At 43.5% G+C, this 18,595-nt stretch overlaps 1 protein-coding gene across 2 annotated transcripts in view; it reads left to right on the top strand.

The window, feature by feature from the left end:
* The window catches only part of HS6ST1 (heparan sulfate 6-O-sulfotransferase 1), a 188,395-nt gene extending 170,609 nt beyond the window's left edge, over positions 1-17,786 (top strand). For both annotated transcript variants that reach the window (XM_053986159.1, XM_053986158.1), the window contains one exon: positions 11,457-17,786. In XM_053986159.1, the coding sequence (XP_053842134.1) occupies positions 11,457-12,165 (709 nt within the window). In that variant the 3' untranslated portion in view covers positions 12,166-17,786. The remainder of the gene's footprint in view (positions 1-11,456) is intronic.
* The last annotated feature ends 809 nt before the right edge of the window (positions 17,787-18,595 follow it).

The following is an 18,595-nucleotide window of genomic DNA, read 5'->3' as shown; positions in this document are numbered from 1 at the left end:
CACCTCTCTTGGCAGCGCCAGGGACCGGTCACTGTCAGAGACAGGATGCTGGCTGGCCAGGACAGATCAGTGATGGATTTGGAGCAGCCCTTTCCAGCACTGCTCAGTTAATGAATTTTGCAGTCTTTGTTAGCTTCCTCAGCATGGCGATTCACTTAGGAGAGAAATTGTTTCTGTGAGCTAGACCATCACTCTGACAATTCCTGTTGGGTATGTCTGTGTGCCTGCTCCAAATGAGCAGTGGCTGCTGAGGCTGGCAGGGAGCACTCGAGCTGTTTGGGTTAAAATACCCACACTTTGTGCTTTGCATGTTGCATATTCTCCTTTTCTTTAGCAAGCAGTTTTAACCAAAGTGTTTATTGCAAGCCAGCTAACGCTGCATTGTTTCCAGGCTCAAGCAAAAGGAGTTCAAACCCAGAATCAAACCTACTGTTTTCAGATCAATAATTTGTGAAAAATGAGTAATGATGCCCATGCAGTCTCCCGTGGTGCTGTGGGGCAGGGCTGATGTTGGTTACAGAGAACATAATGAGCAGCCCTCTGTCTTCATGGGGCTGAGCCCCCCCCCTGCCCAACCTGGCTCTGGTGGTGATTTTAAGAGCAAAATCCCAGCAATTGTTTCCTTGGGGCTGACTGGAGGCAGTGCCACATGCAGAATTTGGGCTTCTTGATGCTGGCAAGGCCTGAGATTTCACTGCACACCCTTTGATGTATTTGTTGCATAGAGCTTTCAGTAATGTCTTGATTTCCCAGGAAATGATGTGTTTCAGACAGAAGCCAGGCAGCTTGTTACTCCTGCCAGCTGGCAGGGGGGTGGGTGTGTGCATATAGATATTTGGTGTTTAATAATTAAAACTGGATGTATCAAGGTTGGCAGCATGTCTTTCAGCTTTAAAGACAGGGTATTGTTAGAGGAAAATGGGATGGTTTTTTGTGCCCAAGACAAATTTTTCTTCCCCAGCTAATCTTGGTGTCTGCAGCTGCTGTGTCAATATCTCCTCCTGAAAGGCAGGGAATGAACTTCTGAACATCTGTAACAGCTACATTAAGTGGTGTGGTTTATTGTAGAATTATGGATGATGATGGCTGGGTTACTAAACTGTAAATCAGTCAAAGCATTTTGATGATATTCTAGATCATGAGAAAGAGACTCATGCAGGAAGAGACAGTGATTTATTGCACCAACTGGTAACACATTCAGCCCCAGTCATTTTTATTTATCATGACTTTGAAAAGATTTCAACCCTTGATTAAAGCACATCTTAAAAAATCTGTAATGATGATAAAATTTTGCTGTAATGAAAATTGACACTCCTGAACTGTGATTTCTGGTGATAGGAAAGTGAAGAATAAGGAACTTAAGATACACAAACTTCACACTAAATTAGTTGAACAATTGCCTTTGTTTAATTGTCTTTTACGAGCAAATGAAGGGTGCTTTTCTCTTTTCATCCTTAAATCTGTTCCTTTGAAAGCATCTCACACTATCTGTAGTTTTGAGCCATGGAACCCGGGATTTTGAATGCTTAGCAAGTCATCCATTTCCGAGGCATTAGCAACACAGACAGGATTTATTTCAATCTCTGCATATGATTCTTTGATCTGGGGCTTACTTAAGTGCATTCCAGTGCAATTAATTAGGAAAATAGTATAAGACAGTGGCAACTCCAAGTGATCTTAAATGTAAAAGTGACTGATTAGTAGCTCTGCTTTCTTGAGGATTATCTTTTGCTGCTTAACAACATCTGCTCTTCCTGAGCAAGGGAGAGTCAGTTAATTGAGGAGAGGGAGCTTTGGTGCTCTTTGTAAGCCACTAGCATGACTATTCACAAGAAAATCCATGCGAGAACCTCCCCCAGCACTGATTTTAGGAAGGAGCTGGGTAAATGGGATTAGGACCAGTCCCCTCCCTGATGCTGTTAGGTGTGTGGCAGGACGCAGCTCACGCTGACTGCTTTGCAGGGCAGCACTTGTTCCCTTTTTCTGGCAGCCCTGTGTGGCTTGCAGAGCTCCTTGGAATCCAGTCCTTGCACTGGACCTGCTTTCAGGGGTGGATTCTGCTGCTGATTGTATTTTCTTCCTTAGAATGTCTTGTTTCTGGATGTTGGCTGGCTGGCTGAAAGTTACAGTGTTTACTTGTATGTTCAGGATTTGTCAGTCTGGTTTAAAAATCCTCTGCATCTCCACTCCGTTTCCAGAGTCTTCCTACTCAGATCAATAAAAGTGGCCGTCCATCAGGTTTTGATTGGAACAGGATTGATCAATGAGCAGCTCAGGGGTGCAGTGCTGCAGCTGCCTGACACAGATATTGCCTCCCTTTGCCAGGGAATTCAATTGTCCTGCACAAGCAATCAGTATCTGCTCCTCTGACTACTCTTGCTCCCTTCATCTTCCTCTATAGTTTCTTTATAATTTCATCTTCTTCAAGGAGCCATATTTCCTATCATGCTGTTGCATTTTCCTTGAATCTTTTTTGAATCTCACAGCCACTGGAGCTCTCTGTGATTCACAGAAGAGAAGCTGACTTGCAGTTCAAAAGAAAATGCAAATTCTAGCCTATCTGCTTTATTTACAGCTGTTTCAAATAAATATCTTTCCATATTGCATAGTTACATCAGCTTTGTCTTTGCTCTAGATCAACTTGCTTCTGGTTTTCTTTTTTCTGTTTGGCAATATCCCAGTCATTCTTCCTTCTGCATCCTGAAGTGTGCAGGCATCAGATGCAGAAATAATGCTTTATCAGTTAAAGTATTCAATTGTTTTATTCCTTGCATCCATCTTGACACCTGGGGAGGCTAAATCCCTGGCATTCACTCTCTTCCCAGGACAAAGCATGAAGCTCCAGAGATTTCTGTGCAGAACCGGTGCAGCTCAGCCCCAATGACACAGACTTGGCAGCCTGCACTGGCAGTGTGTGTTAGGGGACAGCACTGGAGCTGGAATGAGGCCTCAAATGCTTTCCACTTATCTAGTGGTGGGGTGAAAACTGCTATCCTATGCTACATGTGCAGTGGACATTGATCTCTGGCATAGAGATGAAAAGTTCAGTGTCTCATTGCAAATGTATCATTACTCTTCAGGGATTGATTTGTTACTTGCTTGGTTCTAATGTGGCCACACACAGGAAGATACTTAAAAAAAAAAAAATAAAAAGCAAAATATTTCTAGCAAATATTTTATAGTAAATATGTGTGTAATGTGTTACTGACTTCTCTGTGTTTTGTAATGCCAAAATCAATGTAACTGAAAGTCTCCATGACAGAACCAGTAAGTGAAGGGAGTGAAAATTTTTCTTTCAGAGAATGGCCATGTTTTTCCCTCCTGAAGCTTCCTACCTTGCTGACAGCAGGGGCAATAATCGAAGCAAAGGAATGCAAAGAATAAGCACAGGTTGCAGTCCACCTTTCTGCCATCTGTTCCCTGCCAGCACTGATGTAATCCCTCTGGCACTGAAACTTCCCTCTGCCATCTGTCAGCATTCCGACGTGCTATCGATTAGGGGGGTTGCTGAGGTCACTGAGGAATCACAACAACCCTCCCAGAACTCGGGAAAGGTCCTAAATCAAAGGAATTTGATTTGTAACTTGCTGTCATTTTTGGTGCCTTGCTGCAGTAGAAGACAGCAGTCAACACTTCCTAAGCTCCTCACACAAGGAAAGTTATGGCAAAAGAAAGCACTTGTTTATAAACGGTGCAAGTAACATAAGATTTTAATGGGTCCTGGAGGAGTCCAAGGTTCCAGAGGGCTCTGGAATGCCTTTCTTTCCACCCCCATTTGTTCCCCTCACCCTGACCCCTACGTTTTTTTCCAAGCTTTTGTCCAATTTTCATCATATCTGTCATTTTGAAAAATGAGCTGGTGGTTCACTCCTAAGGTTCATAGCATGCCATGTATCTTTTTTTAGATTAACTTGTTTGCAAAGAGACAGTTCAACAGGAAATTCTTGTGCTTACACAGCAGTGCAATTTTTATGAAAAGCAGAGATGTTGTTAAAACTCATTATCTGTGTCTATTCTGCTAATTGGATATAAAAAAGCCGTGAGACACGAGGATGATAGGACCACACTTACTTCCTGGGGAAAAGCCCATTAGTACATAGCTAACAAATCTGAACTGGGGCTGTGTCTAACAGTGTAGTATGAACACAGTGAGTACCAGCAATGCACAGCACTGAGATCTGAGGGAAAAGGGCACCTCATTTCATTTATGGAGATAAATGGAGATAGTGGTCCTGAAAGTGTCCATTTCTGATGGTTTCAGAGAAATTCATGCCCAGCCATAGCTACCTTGATGCTCCATTTGATCCCCGACATAAAATGCTCCCTTGCATTACCATGCATATCAATCAGGATGGAATAGCCTGTAGCACTCTGCCACTCCCAACACGGGTGTCAAGGCTCCATGTGCCCTCCCAGCTTTGTGACAAAGCAGGTCTCAAACAAACCCTGTGCCCTTGGGGCTGACTTATATCCTTTGTGCCTCCACTGCAGCTCCGCTGCCTTTGCTAGTATATTCCAGGAGGAATATCTGTGTTACAGGAACACAATACTGTTGTAACTATTGCTTTGCAGACCTACCTTTCTTTGTAGGTCAGCTTTAAATAGAGACACCTCACCCTGTGTGCAGGCACACTGCATTACTGCTCCTGCAGATCCCAAAATCAGCTGTAGTGCTGCAGCGTGGCTGGATCAAGCACACAGACTGACCTTTTCCTGCGTTTCATGTCTTCAGGTCTCTTCCCCACCAGTCTGGAGAAGCCTTGCAGTTGTGTTTGACTGTCTCTGGTGTTTTTAAGCCAGCCTATGCCTGGCTTGGAGCACCAAAAGGGAGCTTTTGTTTTAAGATTGTTTTGAATGGATGGAGAGGTGGGTGTTCCTCCTGTGAAGTGCCTGAGCTCTTGCTTGCTCTTTTGTCTCCCTTCTCACTGTCAGACTGTTCTTGCACACAGCCGTGGTGCTGGCTGCACCCAGGTCCAGCACACAGGATCTCTGCTCTCCAGGCAGGCTCTGCGGTGGGATCATCACGCTGTGGTGACAGGCTGCATCACCAGGACTGCAAAGCATTCCAAGTGGCCCACATTTTATAAAATGCATGGGTGAAAAGAGAGTGGTGTGGCTCTTCTCGTCTGCCTCAGGCTCCTGGAGCTGAGCATTGAGCTCCTGGAGCTGAGCCTGAGCATTGCTTCAGGGCTGGCTCTGAATTGGCCCGTGGTGAAATCAGCCCCCAGGACGATTTCAGCCCCCAGGATGATCCTCCCTGAGTGAGGATCTGGAGGGTGAGCAGAGCCCGTGTGAGCGTTGGCTGTTGTTACATTTCCAAATGTCCTGTCTTTTAATACAGCCATGTCCCAAGAGCAGAGACCATCAGGCAAAACAAACACAATTATGCAAAACAAACCTGGTTCCCAAAGCAAGCAGTGACAGCCCCTCCTTTCCTGGCAAAGGAAATCACTGCTGAAGGTGTTTACCCAAACTGAGAGCTGGAGGATTGGGTTTGCTATTCAGTTTCTTGGCTTTTGGGGTTTTGTGTTGCAATCTTTATCTAAACATAAAGGACAGAAAAGGCGTTTGTTTTGTTTGTTTGTTTGGGGTTTTCTTTCTGTTCCTATGACTTTTAAAGGAATGAGAGTTTATTGTGTGTGAAATGCAGGAAGAGTCTAAATGAACAACAGATGAGGGGAAATAGACTGAAGAAAATTAGGGCTATTTGCTACCAAAGGAAGTAAGCATTGTACATATATTAAATTCCAATCTCTAACTGAGAATGTGCTTGTTATGCAAGAAACCCGACTGTAAGGAAAACAGGGAACTATGTGGAGTCTTTGCAAGGTGGGGCTTTAAAAGTGGTAAGAATGGGTTTGGTAAATAAGGCAGGAGGCAGCTTTTACTGAAGCCAGTGGTGGCTGGAGACTCACCCAGAGTTTCCCATCATAGCAGAAGTTTATTCTCTGTACAGAAAGGGGAAACTGTTCTTCATACACCTGCTATTTGTAGGTAACATTTAGTGTGACTTCATAATGATAATATAAATTCTTTCTGGACTTTCATCTGCCACATTCTCCGCTCATCCATCATTAGAGACACCTCCCTCACCTATACTTCTGACTTACCTGTAAGTCCTTGCTGGGCCTGTTCGTTAAGGATACTCTGCTCCTTTTCAGTGGAGTTAACCCTTACCTGGCCATCCCCTTCGGTGTTCCAGCCAAGGGAGGGTTTAGGTGATGGCAGGGGGGTGCTGAGTGCTCTGCTTCTTCTTCCTTTGGTCCCTGCAGACTAACAGCAGGGCAGGTGTACGAGTGCATTTCACTGCTGGGAGGCAAAATCAGTGGTTGTTTCAGTGATAAACTGCTTACAGTGAGAGCCAGTGTAAATGGAATAAGGACTCTCACCAGGGATTTGTGGAGTGTGCAGTACATGGGCTTGACTTACAGGGATGCCTTAAATCAGCCACAAATTTGACATTACTACATCTTTAAACAAAACACAGTGTTCCTCATTATTGCAAGATGGCAGACCCCCTGCTCAGTTAATTCAACAAAGATATAGAATGATTTTTTTTCATTATTTTTTTCTTTTAGCAGTAGAAAAATTGTAGCCTGGGGGAATGTTGCTTTGACAGATTGGGGTTATGTGGCTGAAGCTGACCTATGCAGCTTCCTTCCCCTTCCCCCTCCTGGCAGGCAGATGAAGCATTTATGATTGCAAGTGGCTAGCTGTATTTTGTTCTTTATCTGATGGAAGGCCATCACAGTAATCAAAAAGGACTTGTTACATATTTTGCTTTTCCTGGGAGGAATGCTTGAAAGCTCAGTAAAGAACCTGTAAAAATTTAAAAAAAAAAAAAAAAAAGCCCATGTGGGAGGAAGCATTTAAGCACAGGAAAGAACAGGGAATTGCACAGTCAAATAAGCAGTTCTTGGCAGAATTTAGAGACCAGCAGCAGTAAGAAGGATGCATTGGCATGTAAAAAAGAGTGGAAATTAACTGAAGAGAAATGGTATCATCATATTTAGAATCTGTCACTTTATCAGAATTATCTTGACTGGTTATTAGCAAAAGAGAAGGAATTGAGTTTTTAGAGGAAGAAGGGTTTCATTTCCCCTTCATTAGCTGAGGAACCTACTGACAGGAATTAAGACAGAATATTGCTAACTGGCAGCTTCAGCCATGCAAGAAAGGGTTATTTTTAACCCCAAGCTCCTCAGTGACTGCATTTGCAGCATGGCCTTGCTTAAAAACAACCAAAACTCTGCTGGCAAAACTAAAGCTGCTTTGTGCTGCTGTGTGAGAATGGGAAGGAGAGGTCTGGGTGGGAATCCTGTAGGGCAGTGGTGCCTCTTACGCCCGTGTCATGAAAATATGCCTCCAGTTAACCACTGTCCTCTGACCTCAATCCAGGCTGAAACAGGGGCTTTGCATAATCGTGCAAGGAGACAGCTCCTGCTCCAAAAGATGTTATGTTTTGAATTTCCAAAACAGACAAAGGAGACATTGTCAGCCCTTCACACATGGGAAACAGAGGTGGGGAGAGAGAGATTTGTCTGGGGCAAACGGGCTAATTTTGACAGAATGGGCACTTAAAGTGAAGCTTCCTGAATTAATTTGTATATTTTGACCACAAGGTTGGCCTTCCTTTCTAATGCTGGATTTTGTTCTTTCTGAAACTTCAGTTCAGGTACAGGGTTGATCAAAACCATTCTTTTGTTCTGTTTAAATAATATGCCAGGGGTTCTTTCTTTGGGCACTGTGCAGCTTGCATGCAAGTCTGAGGTGAGCTCTGCAAATGCCTCAGTGGTGGATTTTCAGGTGGGTTTCCATGTTGGGACTGCCAGGAGCAGCAATGCAAGGAAAAGCAGAGGTGTGACTTCGTCTTCTGCGTGTCCTTGTGCCCCTGGGGATCACAGCCCCATGGGTGTGTAGAAGGGGAGCCTCCAAGAGCAGTAATGCTGTTCTGCTCAGCTTCATGTGGGAGGAAAAATGTTACTAACTCCAGTGTCCATTTGTCTTGCTCAAGCTCGTTAAGTCCAGAAAGGCCAGTGAGATATGACACTGCATGACCAAACTGGGGCTTTTTTATGAGGCACTATTGAGTGGAACCATCTGGGCTAGGAGAAGACCACACTTCTGAAATGAGCCTTTAGGAACACTATAGTTAAGTGGCTGTCTGGGACACCCTGCTGAATGAAGGGCACTCACAGCTGCATGGGTTTTATGGGTTTATTTTATCTCTGATGACAAAAAAAAAGTACTAGTCTTGTGGTTCCTCATGAATTTCAAGCCACTGTTAAAAAGTGGCATTGCCTGTGTTCTCAGCCATGCTGGAACAGAGTTCCCCCAGCTTGCTGACTGCTCATGGACAATGATTTACAGTTACCTAATTTTTCTCTAAACTTAAAGGCAATCCCAAGTTATACTTCAAGAAGAGAAACTTCAGTATCCTAAGTTCCTGAGTGAACACTTGCACACTCATCCCTCCAACACCCAAGTGGCTCATCCCTGTGGCTCCTGAGGTCTCAGTCCCTTGGAAGGTGTACTGCTCACTTGCCTGAGGGCTGAGGAAATCTGCTTCTTAGAAACCAACACCTTTCTAGAAAGCTAAATACAAATTTGGGAGCATGACTTTCACTATGTCAATGGTGCAGCTCAACTTAGGCAGTTAAAACTGTTCTTTTGTTTCAAAGTCTCTGTTTAGTTTTGTTTGTTAGGGTTGTTGTTTGGTTGGTTTGGGTTCTTTTTTAATTTTGTTATGGGTTTTTTTTGTTGTTGGGGTTTTTTTGTTTGTTTGGGGCTTTTGGGTTGTTTTTTTAATTTTTTTTTGTGCCCATTGGGGCAGCTTCCTTAAGTACTTCCAGGGGCCTGGTTCCAGTTTCCAAAGATAAATCTGATTTCTGTGTTAGGAGGCGAACTCTCTCCTTCAAGCACTTTTCTGTGTGACAGACCTGGAAAGGGGCAAATTAGATTCAGTAGAATTGCTAAAATTGTAACCTATTTCCTGTGCTTCTTATTCATTGAGATGAATCTTTGAGAAAGATCACTCATGGTAAAATATTTACCAGGGTATCACTTCAACTAAGGTAATAGCTCTTATAGTGCAGGTGTGAAGAAAGAAGTTCTTGCTCCTTAAACTTTCTCCAATCCATGTCCTGCTCAATGTCTCTGTTTCAGTGGACTCCAGATATTTATTAATCTGGTTAACTTAACAGTCTCCTAAAGTTTAAACAGAGACACAGAGAGAAGATAAGCTGGACTCAGCCTTGCAGGAATCAGATTCATGCCAACTCTGCCACTTCTATTTGACTTTATGCACATCATTTAATATTTGTTGTTCCCCTGTCTGCCAAATGCAGATATCAATTCTTCCTTTTTTTTTTCCCTATCCATACTTGTACAGGTGGCATGTTTGGACAGGAATCAGCTCCTCCTTTGTCTGTGGTTACCTCACACACAAATGAGTCCCTGATCTTAGGGATCAGGGAGAGGCAACCTTCTAGTTGCTTCTGTAGCCACAAAATAATAAATGGCTTCGACCTGCTCAGTGAAAAATGCAACCTTTGGATTACATCAGTGAAAACGAAAATCCACTGCAGTTCACAAGTCAAAAACTGCTGATAGTGTTTAGCACCACTGTCTGTCATTGAACATCTGGCATTCATCACTGCTTTCCTTTTCTTTCCACTGCTGTATTTTATCCCATCCATTGGAGGTTTCTTAGCTCAGGCTGTATAAATTATGGCTGCCTCTCAGTCAAGGTGGTGGAATCACTACAGGCTGCAAGGTAAAGGAAGGAAAAAGAGGTAGGTTTTTTTAAGTTTTTAAAAGAAAATGTCTGCTCCCCTTTTTCTTCCTGTCCCTGAACACAGACAGTACTGGACAGTGAGATACTCTTGCTATTGAAGAGAGATGGAATAGTTTCTGCAAATAACAAATGTCCGTACCAGCCCTAGTTATGAAGGCAGAAAGCAGGAGAGGAATTGGAGCTGGAGTGCACACCCGCTGCCATTGTTGGAAAGACCAAAATTGAAGGGCTTTGGAACAGCCCTTCAGCAGGTTTATAATGAATTAGGAAAGCAAACATTACTTAATATGGGACTTCCTGGGCAACGGCTTTGATGTATTATTTTAAAACTAAATTGGTCTTACTGCAGAAATTTAAGTTTTTACTAGGAAGAATAATACTGAAAGTGCTAGGAAAACACAGGTCTGTTAAAATTGGATAAAACAGAATACTTTTATATTTTTTTCCTCAAAAAACTGTTCACTGCCATCTCAGTGGCCATTCTATTCAGTGTCCCTGTACATTGCTGGCAAGGCAGTGAGCCCTAGCAGCATTCTGAAGATGCATTTCTGATGGGGACATGAATCCTCCACCACCCTTGTGTGAAACACTCCCAGCTGCATGTGTGTGTTGCCTGCCAAAGCCAGATGCTTCTGTGTGTGCTCAGTGTCACAGCCCCATGCCCTGCAAGCACATGCCAGCTTTAAGAACTAGAGAAGGTATTTCCTCCTCCTGGAAACACAAAGACACCTCAGTCCCACGCAGCTGGCAGTTAGGGAAGAAAAGCCCATTTCCCTCTGTGTGGAGAGGGCTGTTGCACATCTCTGTCAATCCCAGAACTTCATGGGCTGAAGCCAGAGGGTCTCTGTTAGAGACAACTGTCATGTTTTCAGCTGTAGGGACAGCTTGTATTGTTGAGAACTTCATTGTACTTAGAACTGCAAGAACGCCCCATGTCATTATGTGTGTTCTTCCTGGCTGTCTTGCTTTTCCCTTCTATTTAGTCTCGTGTCAAAAGTGTGTCTGAAGTTTGATTTAATACCAGGTTGACTGAAATGGGAATAAATTATTGCTGGTTGTCAGCTCAGCCTTCTCTTTCTGCAAAGCATATTGCATTCCTGATTTCCCATTGTTTTTCATTTATGTTCCTGTGGTTTTATCCTGCTACTCACTGCAGACTCCCAGGTTTCAGCTCGGCAGCCAGATCAGTCCAGCAGTGAGTGTCCTGGTCAGCATCTGCATGGAGTGGAGGTGACAGGCCCAGCTCACAAACAGAGGGGCTGCTGGGCTGTCCTTCAGAGCAGGTCCTGGCTGGCACAGCAGGCACACAGTGCTTGGTGGGAAAGGCCAGGCAGTGCCAGGAGCCACAGTTGCTCTCTGAAGTCAATGAACAGGTTCAGTCCTGGTGATTTGTTCTGACTTTGTAGTCTGTTGCTAGCAGCGGACATCCTGGTGAAGGTGCGTCTACTTGGCAAGGCTAAAATGAGAAACACGGGTCTAATGTTGCACAAATGGCTTTGCATGAGATATTGCAGGAAAAAACTGCCCACAAGTACAGTGGGATGGATGATGTGATGTTGATTTACTCTCAGTTTTTTGCTGTCTGCACTAGCTCTCTGCCTGCCAAGCATCTGTCCCCTTGCTAGCAGAATATTTATTCTGTGTTCTCTTCTTCCTGTAGAAAATTTTACTACATCACGCTGCTGAGAGACCCCGTATCTCGTTACCTCAGCGAATGGCGTCACGTCCAGCGAGGAGCTACTTGGAAGACCTCCTTGCACATGTGTGATGGCAGGACACCAACTCCTGAAGAGCTGCCCTCGTGCTATGAGGGCACGGACTGGTCGGGCTGCACGCTGCAGGAGTTCATGGACTGCCCGTACAACTTGGCCAACAACCGCCAAGTGAGGATGTTGGCTGACTTGAGCCTGGTGGGCTGCTACAACATGTCCTTCATCCCAGAGAACAAGCGAGCGCAGATCCTGCTGGAGAGCGCCAAAAAAAACCTCAAAGACATGGCCTTCTTCGGCCTGACAGAGTTCCAGAGAAAGACTCAGTACCTGTTTGAGAGAACTTTTAACCTGAAATTCATCCGGCCCTTCATGCAGTACAACAGCACGCGGGCGGGCGGGGTGGAGGTGGACAACGACACCATCCGCCGGATCGAGGAGCTCAATGACTTGGACATGCAGCTCTATGACTATGCAAAGGACCTCTTCCAACAGCGCTACCAGTACAAGCGGCAGCTGGAGAGGATGGAGCAGAGGATAAAGAACCGGGAGGAGAGGCTCCTCCACCGGTCCAACGAAGCACTTCCCAAGGAAGAGACCGAAGAGCAAGGACGTTTGCCCACTGAGGACTACATGAGCCATATTATAGAGAAGTGGTAGCCTAGGCAGACTTTTATATTAATGATATTCTAGGGTTTCCATATAAGAGATCATGGAAGTAAAAATGACAAAAAAAAAAAAAAAAAAAAACCCTGACAAAAAATATTTTATTTAAAAACAAGTCTGTAAAACAGAAGATAGATTGCTCCCTTAAGCATAGGGTCTTTTTACTGTTTCTTACAAGACCGATGAGATTCTTAAAAAAAAACAATAAATACATAAAAATAAAAAAAGGGTCAACATGCTAATGCAGAGATAAAAAATGCACAAATGCAGTTACCCACGCATAAGGCCAAATACAGAAGAATGTTTCTTATCCTCACGATTTTAACACAAATGGCAGAAGTAGGATTTTTAAAAATCTGTTTATCCCCTCAGCCTAATGATCTAAAGATACATAATTCAAAAACAAGGAAACAGAGGTTTTCTTTTGTGGGGGAGGTGGGATGGGAATTGCACTGTTTGTCAGTAACTGATAATGGTGACTAAGTTGAGGATGGGCCATCCTGTCAGGCTGGGATCTGAGCACACAGGCAGTCACAGCATTTCAGCTGGCAGCCACTGCCAGAAAGTAGAGCACCATAAAAAAAAAAAAAAGAAGAAAACCAGTCAGAGGATGAGAAACATTAAAGCAAATTGACTATGGCCTGGGAAATGTACTTAGCACAGTGGTTCTGATTCACTGCACTGGTATCACATATACATATACATATGCAGCTTCATCACAAAAATAATAGGGAATTCATACACAAAACGCCCAGATTTGTTTCCCAGATGGGTCCCAAAACAAGTTAAAAGCCAACCATGGACTCAAACCTGCATTCACATGTTGTTCTGTCAGCTTACACCACTACCACTCAAGCCACTATCAGTATTGTGTGTTAACAGCACATGAAAACCCTATCCTACATACTACAAAAAAAAAAAAAAAAAAAAAAAAAAGAAAAAAGAAAAAAAATTAATTACTCCTTCATAAATCCGCACAAAATTCAGACCCTGCAAAGGATAAGTCACTAATGGGAATGTGACAAGGGGATGATTTTGTTATGTTTGTTGCTATGTGAAATACTGACCCAGAATAAGCATACAGACCTTCCCGAGCTGTATTATTTCAGTTATTTTTACTTGCTTTTATCAAGAGGTAATGGGCATCAGCCTGCTTCCAGTGAAGTCACTAGAACTGATATAAGTGGGAACAGGATGGGGCTCTCTTCCAGAGCTGTGAAAATTTCTGACTACAGGTCTGAATTAATTATGAGACAGTGCACATTGTCTTTTGGCAGGGTGCCTGTTCTGCAACCCTTACTTTAAATGAACAAGCTGTGTTCATAAAACTGGAAAGGGGAATCATGGATAATGTTTTTTTAGTCTCAGACCACTCTCAAAGCAGAACTCTTTCAATGCTGTTTTTTAGGGCCTCATGTAAGTTTAATCCTCCAGTGTGGGGACAGTCTAACCAGGTTCTGCTTATTGACTTTTGAGTCATAGAACAACAATGACTTCTCTAATTCCTCTTTCCACCCACCAAATTAAAATATGGCTTATTTTTTTTTGCTGTTGCAAGCACTTCTTTGTTTGGCTGGAAGCATGGAAATGAAGCAGTTTTTGCCTGGTTCATGTCTCACTCCATTATTACTCAGCCTCTAAGATCTGAACTAGCTATTGTTTAGGGTAAACTCTGAACCAAATGGAATATGATTTTGATTTTCAAAGGCCACTTTAACTGCAAATCAAATATGCCATTGAAATCACTGGAGGAGAGGCAGAGAGCTGATGCACTCAACTTTAGCATGTCATTTTTACAGCATCCCTTTCCCATCACATAAATCCACTGATGTGCTGCTTGGTTTGGATTTTAATTCTTTCTCTGCCTCTGTGCACTGTTTCCAGCAGTTTCAAGTTCAGACTGAGCTTTGCAAAGGAGGGGCTTCTGGGGGGGATACACCTTGGTTTTGGAGACCTTTTTCTCCTAAAGAGTAAAGACAGCTAAAAACTTGAGAAAACAAAAAGAGCACTTAGGGGTCAAACACAATTCTGTTACAGAGTCAGAGGATGTTGATTTCAGGTGGATTTTGGTCAGGTCTGATCCTGCTGCTGCAAAGTGCACAAGCAAACACACTCACCTGTCTGCAGGCACAGCAGGACACTGTCAGCCACACATTTGGTGGTACCAGTTTGTGCTGGTGCTGTCCATGGCTTCTGTGCCAGTGCTTCTGCCGCAGAATGGCTCCTGTTCCCAGAAATGTGTAGCCTGGCCATAAACATTTCCTCCTGGGTGAAAATTGGGAAGCAAAATGAAGCAGTATTTGGTGGTTGGCTTGGGGAAGAGAAGGTACTATAAATCCGTTTGTTCATCTCTGAATTCCAAGACTGGGAGAAGCTATGCTTGCTGGTTGCCAGCACTTTCACATTTTGCTGTAACTGCAGAAAACATTTGTACTTTAAAAATGCAACTTTGCAGGCTGTTAACCCACAAAACCAGCACATGAGATAGGAAAAGCAACTGTTCCACATGCACAGTATCCACCTTTCCCCAAAAGCTTTTCAGGGTGTGTCCTGTGTCGTGGATCCATAACACACAAGGGGTTCCTGCATCTAATCCCTGTTTGTGTCTCACTGCTGGGACTGTGGGATTCAGACCAGTGTTGTGATTAGGCTGTGTCTGCCTGAGCTGTTCCTGTGTTATAGGCTCTGAGTAACCAGCTGGATGTTAATGAATCTGTCTGCAGGGTTGTCTAAATCAGAAGCAGCCTCTGACCTTGGAAGCATGTCAGTAGAAGACCTTGCTCCACCATTTTCTTTGTAATGTATTGCAGCAACAAGCAAAAGAAATGAAATTATATTGAAAACTGTCTTTAGTTAACCGTTTCATTTCAACCACAAAAGGAAGGCTGACCTCAGTACTGAGGCAGAAGTTTCTAGATTTAAATCCTGCACCCATGCAAATGCCTCAGTTTCTCCACCTCTACACTGGGAGTAACAAATTCACGGACTCTAAAAGGGTACTCCAAGGTATGAAAAGTATAGGGCACTTTGAAACAGATTCTGAGTAATGGAAATGAACAGAATCACCCCAAAGCCATCCCTCACCCTGGCTGCTGTGCTGCTCTGCTTCTGGCTGTTAATTTATTTTAAGTGCTGTGTACCAGCACATGGGTTGCAGGACATACCTGGCACTGTCTTCTTCCTTTAGTGGGTGCAAGGGAACTTTTTTAACATAATGTGAATGTAGTTTTTTGTGATTTATGTGTACCACACTTTGAAGTGGTACTGTTCTTTTCTTTTTAGGACTGATATTTTAATGCTACAATAACGTGGCAAGTGTGTGTGTAGTTTTAAGATGAATGGAGAACAGCTTTAAGGCATTCTGGCAGAAGTAGTGGCCAGATAGTAGACTCTTGTTCAATATCTGCCCATGTCTTCCAAAATGTTTTTCTGTGACTTCCAGACACACCAAGAGCTTGTTCAGTACATGAAGTGTTTGTTCAGGGGGTCTGTCAATGCATCATGATCCAGGTCAGGTTAGGAGAGTGCTGAGAGCAGTGCAGGCAGGTGCAGGATAGGACTTGTCTCTTAGGGACTTTGTGACTTCTTAGGGCTAAGAAGTCAATTTGCTTTTAGTCACCTAAACAGTGTAAACATCACTGCTTGGTGAGTGTTCTTGCTGAAGAAAACATTTTCTTGCTGGTTTCTCTCATCCTAGTTAGCTCTGTTGAAGGAGTTTGCCTCATCTAAAGTTTTCCAGACAGTCAGGTGCCACCATGCACCCTATCGAGGTCACAAAATGCAGGATTGATTGGTAAGGTTGCCAGCCCAGGCTGTCACAGGGTTCAAAGTCATAAACAAAAAAAAAATAGAAAAAGTCATCAAAGAATCAGTGTGAATTTCTGGCTTGTCTGAATTTCTCCCTTTATGCCCAACATTTTGGAATAAACAAGGAGCACTTCAGCTGGTGTTTTTGCACCCCACAGTCCCTTAGTTGCTTACAAAACTGGGATGACAAGGGAAGCAGCATAAGAAAGATCCCAATTAGGTTTTGAATCCTCTCTCCCAGGGCTTCCTGTTAGAGCAAAAAAGAGCAGTACAGTTGCTGAGAGTGTGACCAAGGCAGGAGGACTCCCCAGTGGCCACACAATTAGGAAGTTTTCCCTCTAAGCCAGTCAAGTCACTTCACAGGGAGCAGTGGACAGCTCCAGAAGGTGATGATAGCATCACAGCACAGGGCCTGGCCGAGGTTCATACCTTGGGGTTAAAAGCATCTCTAGTGTCTCACTGGTGTTCAGTGTTACCCAGAACCCCTCCTATCCCGTAGGCTTCTCCAGTCATCACAAAAAGGGGCAGCACTACAGGAATTCATCCCCCAGCCTGTGCTTAGTGCTGTATTCCCAGAACCAGAGCTTGGCATGCAGCTGACACTGTCTGCTGGACTCAAATCCCAGGGCTGGCTGTGTTCTCTTCTTATTCTTCTTTTCACTTCCACTAATACTAGCAGATCATGTTCCAGAGGCAGAAGTGAGCGTGGCGTTCACTGCCTGATCTGGAGTGTTCCAAGCCTTTGTAGCACAGGTCAGTGAGCAGCAGCTCAGGTGAGCCAGGGCACACAGTCCCAGCTATCCATGGCTGCTTGTTTTACCCCATCCACAAGAGTTCTGCCAAGGTGAATGCAGCCCTGATAAGCACATGGGTGTTAAAGCTTGTGTTGTCCCAGCTCTGTAATTCCTAGCCATGCAAGCTGAAAAAAAACCCCAGATTTGCATATAAGTCTGTCTGCTCAGAGCCCCACAATTCCCCCTCCCTGTTCAGTTCCCCCACATGTCAGTTCTGAGACTGGATTGAGAGAGTTGTACTATAATGAATAATTTTATATTCAAAAGGTTTACTGAGCATGATTTGTTTTGTACATATTGGAATATGATTTAACTTATTTTTATTGCCCCTTTTAATCTTTTTTTTTCCATAAGGAGAAGACAAAACTCCCCATCCTCTCTCAATATGAAGTTCCTGTGTGTTTATGTGTAGTCTGCCAGTCAAACACACAACAGGCAGAGGATTTCTCACCATCCCTACAGCTATCTCATTTTGGTTTTCATTGTCATTTCCATTCATCTGGGACTTTGCTTATATTGTCTCTTCTTTCCTCTCTGCTGCACAGTCTGCACAGAGCAGGGAAAGGGCAATGCAGGCAGGACTTTCTTTTTCTTCCTCTCCCCTTTCTTGAGTGCTTTACTTACCAAGGAACTCAGTTCCTCTAGGAGTTGTGTGACTGAGGGTTAAAAAATACAACTGTCCCCCCACCTGCCTCCCATCCTCCATATTGTAGATCAAACAGATTCAGCTTCTCTGAAAGTGATTGTGGCTGGACTCATTCCATTGGGCTGAATGTGTATGGTTTGCACTTTCCCCCCCACTTCAGGAACTTAAAACCAACAAAAAATAAAAGGCAACTGTTTTAACTTGAGCCTAGTAAGACTTAAAGCTTTATATATTTATTTATAGCATCTTACAAAAAGTGTTAAAAGGTTTTTTCTTCCACAAGAAAAATAAAATTTAAAAAAATCATCTAATTGTTTTTGTCTAGATCAAGGATGAATGTTAGCAGATGAAATAAACCCTAAAATTGAGTATCTGTTGTGTGTGTTGTCCTTGCATTGGCCTTTGATGCTGTTTCAGTGTAATATGTCTTGCCTGTTTATTACAGACAGATAAAGTTGCCAGGGCAGTTGATGGAGAATATTTGTTTTCTGCTACAAAAACAGACTCCTGGACAAGAAATGTTCAAGCAGAAACCACAACCTGTTGGTTCCTATTGTTACATTTGAGCCAACATTGCAAAAAGCCCTGAAACCTCATGGAACCTGTCATCTTTTAAATACTACCTTTGATACTGTACAGTCTTCTTAGTTTTCTTTTTCAGAGGCACTGCAATGAACACATTTGCAGGCAATAAATAGAGGTTGTTACACCAAATACTGCGGAATAATTAACAGATTTTCTTGTTTGTTTCATGCTCAGAAGTACTTTGTTGTGTGAAAACATTCTGCCGTTACCCGGCTGAGCCATGTCCTGTTTTGCACAGTGAAAGTGAGTTTGGGGTGAGAGGATGATGATGATAAAAGTGTTTCACAGCATCCCGAGTGAGAACAATAAGGTGTGGTGAGGTGCAGCGAGTAACAAAGCTGTAACAAAACAATTTATGCAGCTGTAGTGAGTAACAAAGCTGTGACTTTGCCAAAGCATCACTACAGCTCCCATTTGGAGGGAGGGGCTGTGCAGGTGCTGCTGGAGGACTCACGTAAGGGATGATGTGAGAGTGAAGCACAGACAGAAAACTCTTCAACTAATTAAAGTTGAAAAGGGGGTATATTTATTACAGCACTGGACACATGGGGAGTAACTGCCCAAAGACATGTAAAAAAGTCACAAACTCCTG

Source organism: Vidua macroura, chromosome 10 (genome assembly GCF_024509145.1).
Source record: "Vidua macroura isolate BioBank_ID:100142 chromosome 10, ASM2450914v1, whole genome shotgun sequence".
Classification (NCBI taxonomy): domain Eukaryota; kingdom Metazoa; phylum Chordata; class Aves; order Passeriformes; family Viduidae; genus Vidua; species Vidua macroura.
Note: the sequence above shows the minus strand (reverse complement) of the source record. Positions and strands in the feature narration are given on the sequence as shown.